The 17,872-nt window shown below is 43.1% G+C and overlaps 1 protein-coding gene across 1 annotated transcript in view; it reads right to left on the reverse strand.

The window, feature by feature from the left end:
- Window positions 1-3,699: 3,699 nt before the first annotated feature.
- The window catches only part of TP53INP2 (tumor protein p53 inducible nuclear protein 2), a 78,608-nt gene continuing 64,435 nt past the window's right edge, over window positions 3,700-17,872 (reverse strand). The window contains exon 5 of the mRNA XM_019513074.1: window positions 3,700-15,400. Coding sequence (XP_019368619.1) covers window positions 15,151-15,400 — 250 coding nt within the window. The 3' untranslated portion in view covers window positions 3,700-15,150. The remainder of the gene's footprint in view (window positions 15,401-17,872) is intronic.

Genomic DNA, 17,872 nt, shown 5'->3' on the forward strand with positions numbered 1-17,872 from the left:
TGCCCCGCCCACCCCAGCTCCTGGTGCTTTAAAAAAAAGCCCCCACTCACTGGGTGCTGCCCAGCAGGAGGGTGATCCCTGCTGCCCCCGCTGCCCCATGCTGCATGGGGAGCTCTGCCACGAGCCCCCCAGTCCCCTCCCTCATTCCCCCAGCCCCCCATGGCTGCCTTGCCCACCCCAGCTCCAGCCCTTTAAGAAAAAAAAAAAAATGAGAAAAACCATGGGACTCACCACTCCTGCAGCGACCTCGGGGGTTTGGGGGCTCATGTAGAGCACCCCATGCAGCATGGGGCATTGGGGATCACCCCCGCACCAGGCAGGAATGGCGAGTGTGGGGTTTTTGGGGGTATTTTTCTCAAAGGGCGGGAGCTGGGGTGGGCGGGGCTGCCATTGCCAGGCTGGGAGAGCGGGCGGAGGATGGGCCTGGCCTGGGTGATTTTGGAGATTCGGCTGAATTGATTCCAGACAGTGATTCGAATCACCAAATCAAATCACTGTCCCCTGAATTGGCCAAATCCAAATCTGAAGCGAATACTAGCCACTTTGTACAGGCCTGCAGGAGAGATCCTGGATGATTGGAAAAGGGCAAATGTATAGTGTCCATATTTAGGAAAAGGAAAAGGAGGATCCAGGGAACTACAGGCTGGTCAGCCTCACCTTAGTCTCTGGAAAAATCATGGAGCAAATCCTCAAAGAATCCATTTTTAAGTACTTGGAGCAAAGGTGGTGATTAGGAACCGTCATCATGGATTCACCAAGGGCAAGTCAAACCTGACAAACCTGACTGCCTTCTGTTATGAAATGACTGGCTCTGTAGATGCAGGGAGACCAGTGGATATTGGTATATCTTGATTTTAGCAAGGCTTTTGATACAGTCTCTCACAACATTCTTGCAGGCAAGCTAAGGGCTGGATGAATGGACTGTAAGGTGGATAGAAAACTGGCTGGAGCATCAGGCTCAGAGGGTAGTAGTCAATGGCTTCATGAATGCTGTGTGCCCCCGGAGGCTGTGGGGGTGTGGCGACCGCCCACAGGCGGCGGTGGCAGCATGGCGGTGGCAAGCAGGGAGCTCCCACAGGCAGCCGCAGTAGTTTTTGGTGGCAGAGAGGGAAGGGATGACGAACGCTGACCAGCGGTCAGCAACTACCTGCAGATGCCGGCGGTGGCAGCTGGTGCTGGTGGCCAGCGGCAATCACGGACTGCCTGCAGACGCCAGCGGCAGCGAGGGGGGAGGAGAGGGTGAGCGGTGACTGGCCACAGGTGCTGCCCGCAATGTCAGTGGCACTTTTTGTAGGGGGTGCACTGCCAAGCTCAGGGTGTGCACATGCATCCGCTACTCGTCGCCGATGAATGGCTTGATATCTAGTCGGCAGCTGGTATCAAGTGGAGTGCCCCACGGGTTGGTCCTGGGGTCAGTTTTGTTCAGTATCTTCTTCATCAACAACCTAGAAGATGGCACAGAGTGCACCCTCAGCACATTTGCAGATGACGCCAAGATGCAGGGAGTAGTAGATACACTGGAGGGTTTGACTAAGATTCAGAGTGACCTAGACAAATTGGAGGATTTGGCCAAAATAAATCTCATGTAGTTCAACAAGGTCAAGTACAAAGTTCTGCACTTAGGATGAAACAGTCCCATGCACCAGTACAGGTTGGGGCCTGATTGCTTGGGCAGCAGCTCTGTGGAAAAGGGCCTTGGGGTTACAGTAGACAATAAGTTGAATATGAGCCAACAGCGTGCCCTTGTTGCCAAGGTGGCTAATGGTATACTGGACTGCATTGGTAGTAGGAGTGTTGCCGGAGGTCAAGTGAAGTGATTATTCCCCTCTATTCAGCGCTGGAGAGGCCACATCTGGAGTACTGTGTTCAGTTTTGGACAAATTGGACAGAGTCCAGCCAAAGGCAACAAAAATGGTGAGGGGGCTGAGGCACATGACTTCTGAAGAGAGGCTGAGGGAACTGGGCTTAAATTTAATTTAGAGAAGAGAAGAGAAAACTAAGAGGGGATTTAATAGAAGGCTTCAACTACCTGAAGTGAGGTTTGAAAGACAATGGAGCTAGAGTTTTCTCAGTGGTGGCAGATGACAGAGCAAGGAGCAATGGATTCAAGTTGCAGCAAGGGAAGCTTAGGTTAGATATTTTCTCACTAGGAGGGTAGTAAAGCACTCCAGGTTACCCAGAGAGGTTGTAGAGTCTCCATCCTTGGAGGTTTTTAAGACCCAGCTGGACAAAGCCTTGGCTGGGATGATCTAGGTGGGGCTGGTTCTGCTTTGAGCAGGGGGTTGAACGAGACGACCTTCTGAGGTGTCTTCAAACCCTAATTTTCTATGATTCTATGAAGCCACTGGTCAGTGTGGTGTTTTGGGGGCAAAGATACTGCAAAACTGTGGTTTGTATAGGTTGGTTCCTGTTAGGCACTTGCATTCAGTGGAAATTGTTTGCTCCCCCAGGGCTGCCCCTTTGATCAATCAGCGTAGGATGGCTGTCTGTTTTTGGGAGAAGAAATACAGTATTAGTCCTGTCTTTGAGTCCTCCAGTAAACCCTGAGGTTTTGTTCATGCATGGAAATTACCTGTATGATTCTGTATCAGTATAACTGTCCATGTGGATACCATCTTTCTGGAATAACGGTGTTTCCCTCCCTGGTTTAACATGTCTTTTTGGAAGCAGTATAAGCTGTCCTGGAAAAGTGCATGCAGTTTTTTCCCTGGGGCGTGGGGGGCAATCTCTCCTTCAAAAATTGTTAAATGCTAATAAAGTTTCCCTGTAAACAAACCACAACTTTCACAAGGTGCAACCAAGAATTATATTCCTTAATGGAGTAGTGAATGTCTTCCAGTTAGTCTCAAGTTTATTCCTTTATACTCACTGGTATTTCTCTGCTTGCCCTCCATCCTATCCTCTCTCTCATTTTCTGCTTCTCCTTTCTTCTGTGTTTTTCCCAAGCAGTATTATTCGTTTCTTTACTCCTATGCCACTGGTGGAGAGTTGCCTTCCTACCACTGAGCGTAGTCATCTTTTCTTGAGACCTTGCCTTGCTCAGTTATCTTCTGTAAATAGGTATAATGTAAAGCTTTGCTAAAGTTAAAGCCCACAAATATTTCTGGCTTGGAAGTAGAAAGCTACTCCAGCTTTGGAAAGTAACAGAAGTCTGTCTAGTATTTTCTTGTTCACTTTTTTTGTTTTGTTTAAGGGTAATAATACCTACCGAGCTCCAGGAAAGTCATTAGCAGTATGGCTGTTAAGATCATCTGCCATTGTACACAAGACAAATACATGCTGTACCAAGAATCACACTGAGCTGAAGTTTATTTTATCTTGTTTTCACTGACTTTTTATTCTAGAAGGGGAACTGTACTTTTATGCTAGAAGGGGACCCAACCAAACTTTGCATTTGTCAGGGATGGGACTGTGACGCTTGATGCAGGCTTGTTACACTGAAATCTTGTGTATAATATCCATGCTGAAATAAAAAAAAACATTGCTTAATAATCTTCAGGTAACAAACAGATTAAAGTAACACGAAAATGCTGAACTGAAGACATCAATCAGTTGGTCCTTTCAAGGTTTTTTTTTTTTAAATCTAGGCTTCATTTTGGACTTTTACTCCCTGGACAGAACATTCCTGGGGTTGTGGACATAACATGATTTACTATTATCTGGTTCCTTATATGCTTTCCCAGAACAGACAAAACTAAGTAGGCTTTAAATATATTTTTATTTCTGTGTTCTTTCCTTTTTATATTAGATTTTTTTTTCAGTCAAAGGACAGCATTACAATCTAACAACCAAAACCATATTACATACACACAGGCACACCACATAACATGTTCCAGGCAGTCATATCCTTCAGTCCATGAACACATTGCAAATGTTTAAACAATGTCCTACAAGAAATAGACTCCCTCTTTCTACTAGGCTTACTTACATTGCTTTAACATGTAACACACAACGAGGATTTTTTTGTTAGCTTTGTTTTGAACTAGGTTTCAGTTCTACAGTATAAGTGATGTAGAAAATGTGGGGCTCTTGTCTACTCAAAACCCCTATTTTAAAAGCTGTTCTGCTATTGTAAGGCATACAATAGATTCTCACATGTAAATCAACTCCTTGACAGAATGGAGCTGATAAACTCCTAGTGATTCTGTATCTGCTTGATCTTTTGGGGTTTATTGTTCCTAGAATATTTGTATTCTAAACAAGCCAACTACACACAAACATGCCATTTGCTATTCTTCAGAGTGGTGGTGTGAAGGAAAGGGGAAAGAGGTGAGCAAATCAGAAAATAGTTCTCAAACTCATTTTTAAAAGGTTTTTAAGGCAACCCTTTCAAACCAAATAGCACTTTTTCTTTAGACAAACCTTTGAAAGAAAAAAATGGATATTCAACATACAGTCTATTTTGGCAAAGTGCTGGTGGTAATTATGTCTTCTTACTATGATGTTTTCGCTCACAAAGTGGTGAGAAATCAGATTTTAAGCTGGGGTTTTCAAAGGATACCTAAATCTTGTAGATTCAAAATATTGGGATGTGGGGGCCTAATTCTGTCTGGCTCTTGAAAATCCCAGCACTAGATTTTTTTCCCCAGAACAGTGTACATATGCAGGATTTTTCAATTAAATTCCCAGTTCTCTTTTGCATAGGACTTTAACTCTAGTTCCCTAATTTTTTCAAGTTCTGCAGCTGTTTTAAAAAGATACTAAACCATGCAAAATGGTGAAAGGCACATACACAATCAATACAGTATGAGGAGGTATAATGCATATAGATGAGTATCACAAGTGGAATACCTAGTTGTGGGGATTGATATATACAAATAAAATATTGCAACACTCAAATGCTACATTATAGTTATGATACAGTAGAAAAGACATTACAATGTTGCTATTACAGTATGAACTGTTCCCTAATCTCCAGAGCTGCAAAAGCTATTTTTAAATAACAAAACTGAGAACAAATGTTGTTCGCAGTAAGAATTATGTTTAAAATAGTTTGTCAGTTTTGCACCTCAGTTTGTAGGCAAGGTGAATGTGGAAAGTCAAAGATGCTTTAGGTTTCTTCTCCTGTGAGACCAGTTTTCAATTTACATACTGTTGGGGAGGAGGGGTTTCCTCCACTTACAAAGAGTAAGATATCCCACCCCATGTAGGTGGAAAGTGGAATACTGCTCAGTTGAAATCAGGGGGAGTGTTGCCATTGGCTTCAAAGGAGCTAGGATTTCATTCAGTCTCTGATGAGTTGCCATGATGGAAGACTGAGCAGTGGCAATAGCAGTTATTGTAACAGTAATTCAAAGCAGGTGCCTACTGAAAGAAGGGTTGCTAGTTGTAGACACAAGGACAGAGAGGCAACATCTGCTGAATTGTATCAGTGAAATGAACATGTCCTAAGTGTCTACCAGACCAGGCCTACTATTGGGGATTCTGGTTTTGACCAAGCGGTTTAGATAGGTGTACAGCCTTAAAGTTTCATCAGGTGATAGATAACTGGCATCCTGTTTCACCTTGTAAACAGTGGATTAAAGATGGTAAGAACTTGAAACTGTACTTGTTTACTAAGCAAAGAGGGTACATGGCATACTAAGAATCATCTTAGGTATCAAATGGAACTGTTTATTCTTTCACAGTCATCTTTTTAAGGAAAATGCATTATTATTAATTCCATGAACCAACTGTTTCAAAAAAGTTTTTGCTTCTGCCCCAGAGCAGGGCACAAAAACTCAGAGGCAACATTAGGCCTCTGGCCCTTATTTTTGATAGTCAAGATTGCGGTAACCCTTTGTTATAAGCTCAAGAAGCAGTCAGATGTTGCGTGTTCCAAGTTCCAGGCTGCTTTCTCTTGGCAGAACAAAAGGAAGAGGCAGTATCCTCTTAAATTGGGCAAGTTCACAATTCTCACACAAAGGAAAACACAAGTGATATAATAGAGACACCAAAGCCTTTCCCACCAGTTCTTTAATCTTCTCTATCTTATGCCTGTTAATAAAATTCCTTTCACTTCAGCAGAATAAGAGCCTGGACTATGGGTCACCAAAAATATTCAAAAGTGGCTGCACCTTTGGCAGCTCAAAAAATCCTAAAGAACAGGTCCAAAGGAATGGACGGAGGAGAATATACCCAATTTGCCCTTGTCTGTCTTCCCTGTGGCTCCAGAACCAGTTCTAAACACAGAATGGAATTGGTTTAACTTCTCTTCCAATTGGTCAAGGCTGACATGAAATGAAGCCTTGTTTGAGACATTGTTTTTTGTATAATAATCTGTCTTCTACAGGGACCAGTGATGCACCTGAACCTCAAGTAAATATTATGGTGTGCCTTACCTTGCTCTTATTTTGGGATCAAATTGGCTGGAGTAACTCCAGTGAGGTCACTGGAATTAAAAATGGTGAGAAAGAAGAACTGGGTTTATACTGTCCCTAAAGACATGTTTTTGTTTGTTTAAGTGTTCCTTGGAGATAGAAGCACTGTAATGACCCCCAATACCTACACAGCTAATAATTATTAATCTACTGATTACAAACATTTAAAGATAAGAGGGAGAGGCTGAATAGAAAATGGGATGAATCATCAGTTGGTAGTAGTAACATAATACTATTTTCCATTACTGTTCTATGCCAAAAAGCAAGCTTGCATTCCGAACTGGGAATGGGTGCACCAGCCGGACACACGAGGTGTCTTCTGTTACAAACCAGGAGCAAACAAGTTGCATTTCAAGTCCAGGGTAGGAGGGAAAGAGGTGACTCTTTTTTCTGTTGTAGTGTGGTGCTTATGAAAATTTTAAGAATCATTCTCTGGCACACATCCTGTTTTTTAGCTACATTCTATAGTAGCCAGATTTCATTTTGAATAATACAAATAGCTGTAATATCTTTTTAAGTGACTTCTTCAATAACTGAAAAGCACAGATCTTCTCCATTTCCAGGGTATTTTTGTTAAAGGGGATGCCTTCCACAGCACTCGCATCCTCTCCCAGCAACCAATTTTCATCACCCTTTAAATGCAAGAGGAACCTGGCCAAAATGCAGTATACAGATTCTGTTGTATCTAAATGAATATTAACCTGGTCCCATAGCTGTAGTCTAGAGCTCAGTGGCTGTAATGTCTCTGACCTTTTTTTGAATTCACCACATGGAGCAAGATCAACTCACTAAGCTGCATTAGAAAGTGTGCTACTCACAGTGTGGTGGAATACATACTTTCAAGTGGGCCCCAACATGTGTTTTAAAATAAAAGGGTGGTATTGCTTCTGGTTTTGTATTGGATGTTGAATGGCTGATTCTGCCCCTACTGAAGAAAACTTACTTCAGGGGGCCAAGGCGCAGGCCTGTAAGCAACACTGCATTGCCTTGTAATAGGAGCAGACTGTCCCCACACACAATAAAAGCAATGTGTTTGGAGAAGGGTAGGAGATGGGATGGCATTCTCCTTGAGGATCCCCTTGAAAAGATTCCCCAAATCACTAAAGATGAAAGGATTTACCTCCAATCCCATGCCAGTCAGAGTTGGGTCGGGGGGAGAGGGGGGACTCTGAGAAGCCAGGATCATTCATTCACAGACCCTGCACTCCTACATCCCTTCTGACTCCAGATTCCATGAAGGGGAACTTAGCAGAAAACATAGAGCTGGGGAGAGGGGCGTTACTGTTTCCACTTAAATGCTACATGGTCAGAGAAGTAACAGGAGGGCACTCCAAAACTCTTGCCCCCCCCCCCCAAGCCCCCAAGCCTGCCTTGTCTCCTGTGACCTTTTAGGAAATTATTTTTATCTTGTCTGTGCCTGTGGTGTCTGCAGCCCTGTCCAGATAAGAAAATCTGAGCCAAGAATACTTATTTTTTTCAGTAAAGGGCTGCCCTTCTTTTCCACCATGCAATTTTTACAAAACTGAAAGAAACAAAAGTAGTAATACTCCTTCCAGAACAAACAACAGCTGTGGTGCCTCCTCCCCTACTGTTCCCATTTTTCATCCCACCTGGCTAATTCCAAGTCATTTTGCACCAGTCACACCCTACCCTGCTCCCATTGACTCAAGAAGAAAGCAAAAGCTAGGTTCAGCTGTGGTCACTGTGAAACATGGGTGTATTCTCAGCTCTCTCTCTGAGCCAGTGGTTCTCAACTGGGGTGTTTTGAGAAACCCCTTCTTTCCTAGGGGTGCTGTGAGACAAGTGCTACTGCTGCTATGGCTAGGTAAAACTGTCCCACATGCTCCCTTTTAGCCTAAAGCAGGCAGGAGAGTTGCCTCAAGTCTTCAGCTCTTTCTGGTCATGTTCTCAATCCAGAACATTGCTCCTGGAAACAGGCATGCAGGACAGTTGCCCCTGTCCTGTGCGCTTGTTTCCAGGAGACACCATGCAGGGTCAGTGGAGAGGCCTGGACTATGAACCAGCTCTCCTGCCTGATCAGAGAACCTTACTACAGGAGGAGCGTGCACATGTGCCACAGCCCTAGTCTGGCTCTACAGGAGGTGCACAGGGCGGCTTTACCTGGAGGCAGCAGCACCTGATTAGGAACGACTGAGGTCAGCTGAGCACAATGATGGTTCTCAACTGGGAGTGGTGCCACATTCAGAGAAGTGGAGGGGGCCTGACTCAGAACCACAGCTCTGAGCCCATGGCTACCTGCTCACGACTCCCAGGGGCTTTGATGCCCTGTCAAACATATTGCTTAAAATACACGGATAGCAATTTACACTAACTCAGTCCTACAAGAGGAGGAAGCTATGCTTCAGTGATTTCCATGCGAATCAGCCCACGTAAATGAAGCAGGACTACTACTAGGTGGACACTTAGCAGAACATGGCTGCCGCTAACTCTCAGCCTCTGATACAGTTATGCTAATACCAATCCAAACCTGTTCCTTTTCCAAAAAGGCAGCAGCTGCTAGCAGAGCCTTTTGCTCAGATTGTGCAAAGAAACTAAAAGGAATTCTGCCAAGTTTAACTGAGTCAGGACATGCAGATTAGTACTCAATAACCTCACAAAAAAACCCAAACGCATCAGAATCAAACGGTTCCAAACTACGCACTTTTCACAATCCCAATACACTTGTTTGTCCCTGAGTCCATGCTGTAATTTCCCCTATACACATAAAAAAGAAATTGAGAACTCCACCTAGCCAGTGTGCAGAATAAGAGCATGGCCGTCTCGCAGTGCAGGACATGAGCACGGCCCTCTCGCAGACAGAAGTTGCTTTGTGGGTTTGAACATTTTCTTGGGAGCATCACGCTGTAAACCACAATTGAAAATACTGAATGTAAAAAAGCTCCACACATCCACTCAGCGTTGTAAAATATTTACACAAACACACGCACACAAGTCTGTTTTAAGCACCGTTCATTTGATTTAAGATGAAAGGAGAGTTATGTAACCCCAGGGTGGAGGCTTTTGCTTGATCCTGAAAGTACCAAGACAGGAAATTTTGTAACAGACCAGTGTTTCTAGTGATCACTCTTCTCCCATGATAAGAATATTGCAGGTCACCTGTAAGAGCAGTGTGAACATATTTCTCCCCTGGTTTATGAGGTTTCACTCACACTTTCTAATTCTTCAAAAAGGGTTAATAAGTGATTAATAGTTGTTATGCGTTTGTTACAGGCACAAATAACAGGAACACAGGACTTGGAGGAGCTTCCCAGGCCCTTTGTTCAAATAACCATTTATTCAGAGAGTCCCTATATGATAAAGAAGGGTATAAGCCATTGTAATAGTGACCTTCTGACCTGCTTGAACAGGTGTGCTGGTTCAGTAGTTAAAGATGCCCTAACATCTACATTGTTCTGGCTCCTCACCCAGCTGTAACTGGGCACCTGGTCATTTTGGCCTTTTGCTTCCTTGTGTGCTGTTGGCCTGCAGAAAGTGATGTGCTGTTACCCTGCCAGCCAAAGGCGCTCTGAGGCTCAAGACAGCCTTTGATTTGACTGAGCCATTGGCTTCTCAAACAATGGCTTGACCTACTTAAAACCATATTAATAATTTATTAACCCCTTATATTTGCTATAAAGCATGACAGTGCTTTTGCTTGGTTTGCCATGTTGGCCAGGGTTGATGTGATGAAAGAGTAATACAGAACAAAAAAAGAAAAACATGATTTGCATTCTCTTTCTTAAAAGCAGGACTTAAGTAACAACTTTAGAGACTCAAGCAAACAACAGATGTTGGCATAATGGTCACAGTCTGGGTATTGCACCCAGTGCCACTGTGCTAATGGTGCTCTAGAATCTCATCCTACAATGCTGAGGTCAAGATGATTTTGCTTTTAACATTGGTCGCTGCTGGTTTAGGCCCTAATGGAGTTGTCTCTGCTTCTCTCTGTCCCAAACCAGAGAGGGTAGCAGGGGAAGCATAGGATGATTTTGAAGAGGGACTTCTCTTACTGAAAGGTTTTCCAACAAATTAGCAGACACAAGATCCATAAAGTAGTGCAATATGAATGACATTCACAGAAAGCTCTTTGCATTTCTTAGGCAACTTTGCTGCCTCCCAGACAGTTTTCTTCTGTTTGAGCTGCAGAGGAAAACTCACAATATAACATGCAACTGCAAATTTTGCCAGAGTTCAAAGGTTTGGGAACCTGGCAAGTAAGATGTCATGTTAGATTTGTGCTTGTCAGAAGTGGGGGAAGTGTCTACTTTGCAAGTGCAGCAGGCAAAAGCTGGGCTGAGAGGCAGCAAATTACTGATCTTTAGGTATGTCTTTTCCAGCAAGGAAGTCTTTTGCTAAGGCCTGGAACAGCCTAAGTGCTGCAGAACACATTGACCAGACTCAATCTCCAAAATGATAACCCCAAATCTACATTGCATCTTAAAAACCTCTGAAATCTGACACAGACCTGTAAGTGCTTGGGACATATCCCCTTACTGCCCTTGCAAGCACTTCAGACAGTTTTCATGAACTAATGCACCCTTTCCATTTGTGCCAGGGGTAACTCTAAGAAAAAGGCATTTAATGTGAAACCAAGGAAGTGAAAGGTTGTAAACTTTCTAGCAAGTCAAGAAGTTGCCAGTCCCTGGTAGAGAATCAACCACAAAAAATCCCACCAATACATATTTGTCTTGACTCCATACTATCTTGGTGTTAGCTTCAGCAGTAAGGAACCAATCATCCATCACTCCTTTCCCTGCTTCAGCTCCTGGAGACAACACCAAGAATGCATCAATAGGTCATGAGGTTACTGTGATGACAATGGGAAGGAATACTGGAAGTTTAAGCTCTCTCTCTTTCTCTCTAACAGCACTTAAACTGCCTTGCCAAGAGATCTGTGAAAACACACTCTGATGACTCCACTGACAAGAGTGCAAAAATAAAGAGGATTAAATAGCTGATCCTGTGTCTATGGGAATTTTCCCCTTAACTAATGAAAGCAGAGATCATTTAAAATGGGTCCAGGCTACAGAATTTGGATCCCAACTGGAACTTCTTCAAAGGTGTGTGTTTGTTTTGAAGCTCAGATTTGGATTATTGGTTGAGAGCCATCTTTAGTTACTTTATTTACTAAGGATTTAATCAGAAATAGCTGCTTGATGCTTCCTTTCTACTACCACAGGGTCGTATTGCTGGTTGTTAACCTTTGTCCGGCTCTGTTCTTTCAACCAAAGCAGGTTCAAACTTATTTCCATCCCCCAGAAGAGCCTTCTGCTCATTGGTAACAGTTGAGCACCCAATCTTAGTACAGATACACACAAAACTTTGAAAGGCCCTGAATTAGAATGGTTGGAGAGTTCAAGGCTGGTTCAAATCTATAGTATATTGTGCTGAAATTCAACAACTATTTACAATTAAAAAATTAAATTAAAATTGAAACTTTAAAAACTATTTAAAATAAAATATTTGATCCTGCATTGCGGCAGGCTCCCATGTCACCTACATTATATCTAGAGGCTACAAGCAAGGTGATATTAGCCCACCTCCATGCTAGCAGATTTGTCCATCATGGCTCCTGGAAGCTGGTCTTTCTAAGTTTGTTTATTAAAATGCTCAGGAGCTCAATTATTAAAAGTTTTAAACAGACACTAAGATAGTATCGGCCCGATATTTAATATTATTAAAAAAAAAGATTCCAAAAACCTAATATGAAATGAAGGGTTCTTAATAACATTTTATCAAAGATAATCCAAAGAAAGCAGTTCATTTGGGGATTTTGCTCTTGCCTTGCATGATGGAACCTACACTGTACAAAAGCAGTGTACAAATGTGTGTGGAAATGACACACCAGAGGAGTGAGTGAAGTAAAATATATGGGAAATCATGATCTTGAAAGGAGAAAAGTAATTCACTAAATATTTACAGTTTTACTTAGCCCATGTGTTATTAGTGTATGATTTTTTTTACCTTGACAGTGGCTTTTCAAGGATAAACATACTCAGGGCTAAATTCATATTTGGTGTATCTGTATTAAAACCAAGTTATACTGGGAATGAACTGAGCTATTCACATCAGAGAGTACTCAGATAAAAAGGGCACATGTTGTTATTCTGACTACACAAATGAACTTCTGCCCATTTGAACTCTTGGAGCAGTATTTCCCACAGCAACCTAGAAACTATCAGAATGCAGAAAGTCAGCCCTGCCTGTGACACTGGAAGAGAGGACCTGCCATATCTCTTTCCAGGAAGGCAGACTTAAGATCTACAACACACAGTTCTTGCCCCGGGCTTGCACCTTCTCCACCACTCCTGTTTCCAACCTATTTTCTCAAATGAGACTCTCTCCTTTCACCTTTCTTCATTTCCCAATCTCTCTCACTTCCTCTCTCACTTCACATCATTTCATGGCCAGCTTCGACATACTTTACTATCTGTGTGAGCACTGAACAAGCCCCTTTCTCTGCTGTCATTCCACAAATTTAACATGGCAGCTGGACAGGCACAGTCATAGCATTGTGAAGAAGAATTTTCCTGCTGAGAACTAAGGGTTTTGGTAACCAGTAATGTTTTACTGCTTAATTTAGGAGCTTGTTGAAGGACTTTCACCATCCAAAAAGGTGTTTGCTTTGAATGGCAGGCTGGCAATACTACAAAGACAATGCCAATATCCCTGGAATTATCTGGTGCCTCATGTCTTTGCAATGAGTCCCTCTGGCCCTTACAGGTGCACTGAGGAAGACAGAGGCACCTTCTGCCTGAAGGATGAGTAAGCCACAGAGGAGCCATTAGAGAGGAGAGGAAAGATGCAAAGGGAGATGACAGCATGATTTACATACCCTTGCTCAGCATAATGAGTCCTGTACCGCCTTGCTGCTGCCCTGTGGATGTCTGAAAGTTGGATGTTGGGATTGAGACCCCTACCTGCTCACAGAACAGTTACCAATTTCTCCTTCTGCTCTATTCCCTGGAGGCTTTCCTTGTGGTGAGACAGTCACATGGTGATGATTGGCCCCTCTTGCTATCCCCCTGGTTCCCTGGGCGATGGGGCTTACACAATTCCAGTTGGTGGTTTTGCTTCCAAAGGTTTCATTTTTAGGACACTACCAAGACCTATTTTTTAGACATTTCCAGATTATTGGCCTCTTGAGGTCACCCAAATCAGTGAAGAAAAGAGAGCACCTTTCACTAGGAATTCAATGGTACAGACAGGTTAAGGAAATAGTAATCAGTTTTAAAGCAGGGAGGGAATCTCTTTCTCCCATTTAAAACCTCCATTCTGCTTGCAATCACTTGGATAATCCACCACACAGATTTCCAATCAGCCTGCTGGCTGTGGTGAGATTTTCCTTTTCTGCAGGATGATTTGTTTGTAAATCATCATCATGAAACATTGCAAGCAAGACATTTGAGAGTTTTTTTGTTTTGTTTTGGGTTTTTGTTTGGTTTTTGGGGGGGGCGGGGAATAAGGAGATTGTTTGTTGCCTAAGCCAGTGAAGAATTTTCCTGGTGGTATTGCAAGGCTGGGGTTTTTTTGTGTCCTTCTACAAGCTCCTGAGCTCCTAACCAGGTTCAACACTGGTAATCTGCTTAGAGTTTTAACATTTGTCCATTAAGCAAGCTCTTTGGAGTGGGTGGAACAAATGTATTGTAAGAAAAGGTAAAGTAAATAGAAAGCATCAGAACACTAACATGGACTTTGCACTCTTTTAAAAAAAAAGTAAATGCAGGATTAACACCTCCAATTATATCACATTGGCTTGATTTCCAGAAGGGCTGAATGCCCACAACTCCCATGAACTTCAGTTGGAATTAAGGGTATTCAGCACTTCTGAACATCAGGTATTAAATATTCCCTCTGAAGGTGTTCAGGCAGGGTGTCCTCTGTTTCAGCCTGGCACCTTGGAGCAGAAACCTAGCTAATACCACACAGATAAGGATCAGTAATCATACCCCAAACCCATCTACTGGGTTAATTACATCATCCTTTTCTTTTGAGAGAAAGAGAGAGAGTGGGGAGGGAAATATTTCCCATTACTTTTCCTGTATTTTAGGCCAAATTGTGTATCTTTGTCATTCCAATTTGCATTTGAACCTGCTATCTCAGTTTGTGACATCACAGTTTGTTTCCATGGAGAAGAGTATGATGTCATAAAAAAAGGCACTGGTGTCACAGGCTCCTTAGTAGGATGGCAAGAGACAAAGTAAATGACAGAGAATTTAGCCCTCCCATGAATTCAGAATAATATTGGTGATAAGTTTAGTGAAATGTGGAGCTAACAACCATTGCAAGAACAGATGGAAGAACTTATGCACGTATAGGGTGTGAAGGATTGGGGAAACACCACCCATCAGGAATCAGTTCCCAAGGATAACTGCTTACACATAGGTTATTCCATAAAATTTAGCTCTAATTTTAAATTCTGTTTTGAAATTTAAAAGTAGATCCACCATCCTATTAAGTTACATTAGGGTGACATCCTGGGTTACTCAAAATCCACAGTGGGGAGCACGGGGGAGGGAAAGGTGTGGAACTACAGAAGGAAGAAAATAATAGATAAGTAAATTTAGTCTAGGATAAAGGGGAAGGAGAGGGATGAAACCCAAGGATAGCCCAATAAGGATCTGCTGCTGAGCTTTGCTAGTTCAGAAGAATTGAGAGGATTCTCTCCTGAGGAGAGGTTTATTTCAGAGAAAGGATGAAGACCTCTTCAGCTGGAAAAAGCATTATGAGGGAAGAAGTGAAGCTGAGAGTTAAGGGATAATGCCCCGCAATGTAGACTTCCTGAAGTAGTTTAGTAGTTGTACTGGCGCTGGCATGGTTGGTAGACAAAACTACCCTGGTGTTTGGCCCGACGTGAATGGCGCTCCCTGGTGCGGTTCTGCCGCTGCATAACCTTCTGACTGAGCTTGTGCTTCTCTGCCAGTTGCTTTGCCCTCTGGATCCGCCGGACTTGGCTCACCTTCTCCAAGATGGTGGCTTTCATGGTGAGGGAGGTGGTGTGATGTGGAGTGTGGCGCTCCAACCGGGGTTCAGGCACCTCCCTAAAGTGAGAGACATGCACATTAACGGTCAAGTTCACAATGCTGTCAGACAGGCAGTTGCACAGATACCCCTTTGCATACCCTAAACATGAAGGCATCAACTGCCTATGGACTGTGCTAGATGGAGTTATTTGTGAAACTCCTGGCAGTGCCCTCTCAGTCAAATACACAAAGCGTCTGCAGTGCAAGAGGAGAGGCAAGTCCGTCACCAAGCCTGGCAAAACCAAGAACTTCTTTGAAGACCATGAGAGAACCGTGTAAATAGATCCTCAGTCTAATCCAATACAAAGATTACAGGCGTGCATTAATCGCCCTAAATTTGCAGTATCAGCAACATCAGCTTCATTCTTAAAAATGTGGATATTAAACAATCTGACATCCCCTTAATCAATATTAAGTTGTCTCTGTGTGTGTGTGCATGCGTGCATGTGGGTGGGGATACATGTATGTTTTAGACACAAATGCACACAAGGCCAAATTTAGAGGAGATTTAAATCGGTTTCCTCCATCCCTTCAGCAAAACGTTTATGTTTATCATAGGCTCCCTTTGGCTTAGTTATTCGCATGCAGTTCACACCTGTCTCTTAACCATCACCAGTGCACAAGTCCTATTGTAGCTAGATGTTTTTAAGTCACATTTGTTCAAAGCCCTTTCCAAATTACATGGCTTTCTGAATTCTGACTGAAAAAACAACTTCATCAGGCAGGTGAGCCCTGCATACTGGGTCAAAAATCTGCAATAAGCACAGCTAGTAACAGATGAAGGGTTTTCTAAGATAAAGTGACTGCTGCTGTTAAACCATGTTCCTTCTCAACAGAGCAGATGAGAGGAATCATGAACAGCTCAAGCTGTCTTAATTTTCCCTCTACTTTTAACTATTATTCATAGCAATTTTCCTTCATTTTTTCACCCACTGATTTCCATGTTCCAGTGACTCAAGATCAAATTTTGGCTTTAAGGAGGAAGAGGTCTGCAAAGGATGAATTAAATAAGAACAGATGATGCTTAGCATTGCCCTCTGGCTTGACTAAGACTGGCCCATAAATTCCATCCAGAATGGGGCCAGGACCATCTGTTCTGCTGTATAAATAATTATGATGTCTAAGACCTGCATTATCATGGTGTTTTAATACTGCAAGCTTTATGGCTGTTCGTATCCCCCTTTGGTCCTTTGTCTGCCTGCCCAGTGGCTGTGCTTGCAAGATAGTTCAGTTTGATTTTTTTCAGAAACAGAGGGTGCCGCTATATGAGACCTTTACTGCAGAGTAAACTAATTAGATCCACAGTAAAACATCTCTGTTTATACAAGTAAAGTTATTAGGTCAGAGTAAACAATTTAACTCTGCTGTAGGTTAGTACTGCCAGATACAAGTACTAGGTTATGGCGGAGTTATTTACTCTGCTGCAGTGCATGTGTAGGTGTTGGCTAGGGCATGGTGGTGCTGCCACACTGTGCTGCCCTGACTCAATGTGCTGTGGTCCCAGGCGCACATGTAAATGCTGCATCTGGGAGCAATAAACTCTGGTACAAACTGTGCTGGAGTTTATTGCGTTGCATTAATATTCATATGTAGACGTGCCCAAAGGAAAGTAAGTTGGTGACACCAGCAGCAGAGATGAGCAACCTGAGTGGCTTGTGACACACCATGCTAGACACACTTCCTCAAACTGTTTGTGAAGTGTGCTACTCCTTGATGGCAGGATGTATGTGCCTGGGAGAAAGGATCACTACTGTCTTGCAGGAGGAGTTCACCTGAAAAGCACAGGGCTTTCCTTGTCCTTGCCCTGTGTTATTTTCCTCCCTGGGAGGGAGGTAGATTAGACATTAGGGACAACAGAATTCTGGAGTGGAGAATTTTTACCCTCAGAAATACAACTTAATTGCAGGACCAAGGAGAAGGAGAAGCAGAGGTGCTGAGTGGAGGGAGAAGAATTCATAAGCTTAAAGCAGTGCACATCCATCCTTCAGAGTGAGCATTGTAAATCCTAAGAGGGCAGCAAGAAGCAAGTGGATCCAAGTTCCTTGTCTACATAGAACATTGTTTTCAATATTTTTCTCCTATAAATACCCTCTTATAACTTTTGAAGCAGGTGCATCAACAAATTGTTCAAACCCTTGTCAGGTTTTGGAGAAAGAAGCCAGCAAATCTGATACCTGTTAATACATAAGCTGTCAGTCACACAGCCAAATGGCTTTGAGTGAATGGGGAGACAGCCATGAGGATCTTGTAGCAATTTGACTGGAAGATGAAGCAGTTACTTCTGCAGGACATTTTCCTGAAGCAACTTTATGGATGACCAATTCTGGGCTCAGTCAATGAGTAGTGAATATTGGGACTGGATAGTTTAGCAGACCTGAAATGATCAGCAGTGACAGAAGAACGTCTGGATGCAGTAGACGTTCGCCTGTGCAAAGCTCACTCCAGAGCTATCATGGTGGAACACCTACATGCAAGTTCCCCTCAGCCTGG

This window comes from Gavialis gangeticus, unplaced genomic scaffold, assembly GCF_001723915.1.
Source record: "Gavialis gangeticus isolate Ggan-Ray unplaced genomic scaffold, GavGan_comp1, whole genome shotgun sequence".
NCBI classification, from domain to species: domain Eukaryota; kingdom Metazoa; phylum Chordata; order Crocodylia; family Gavialidae; genus Gavialis; species Gavialis gangeticus.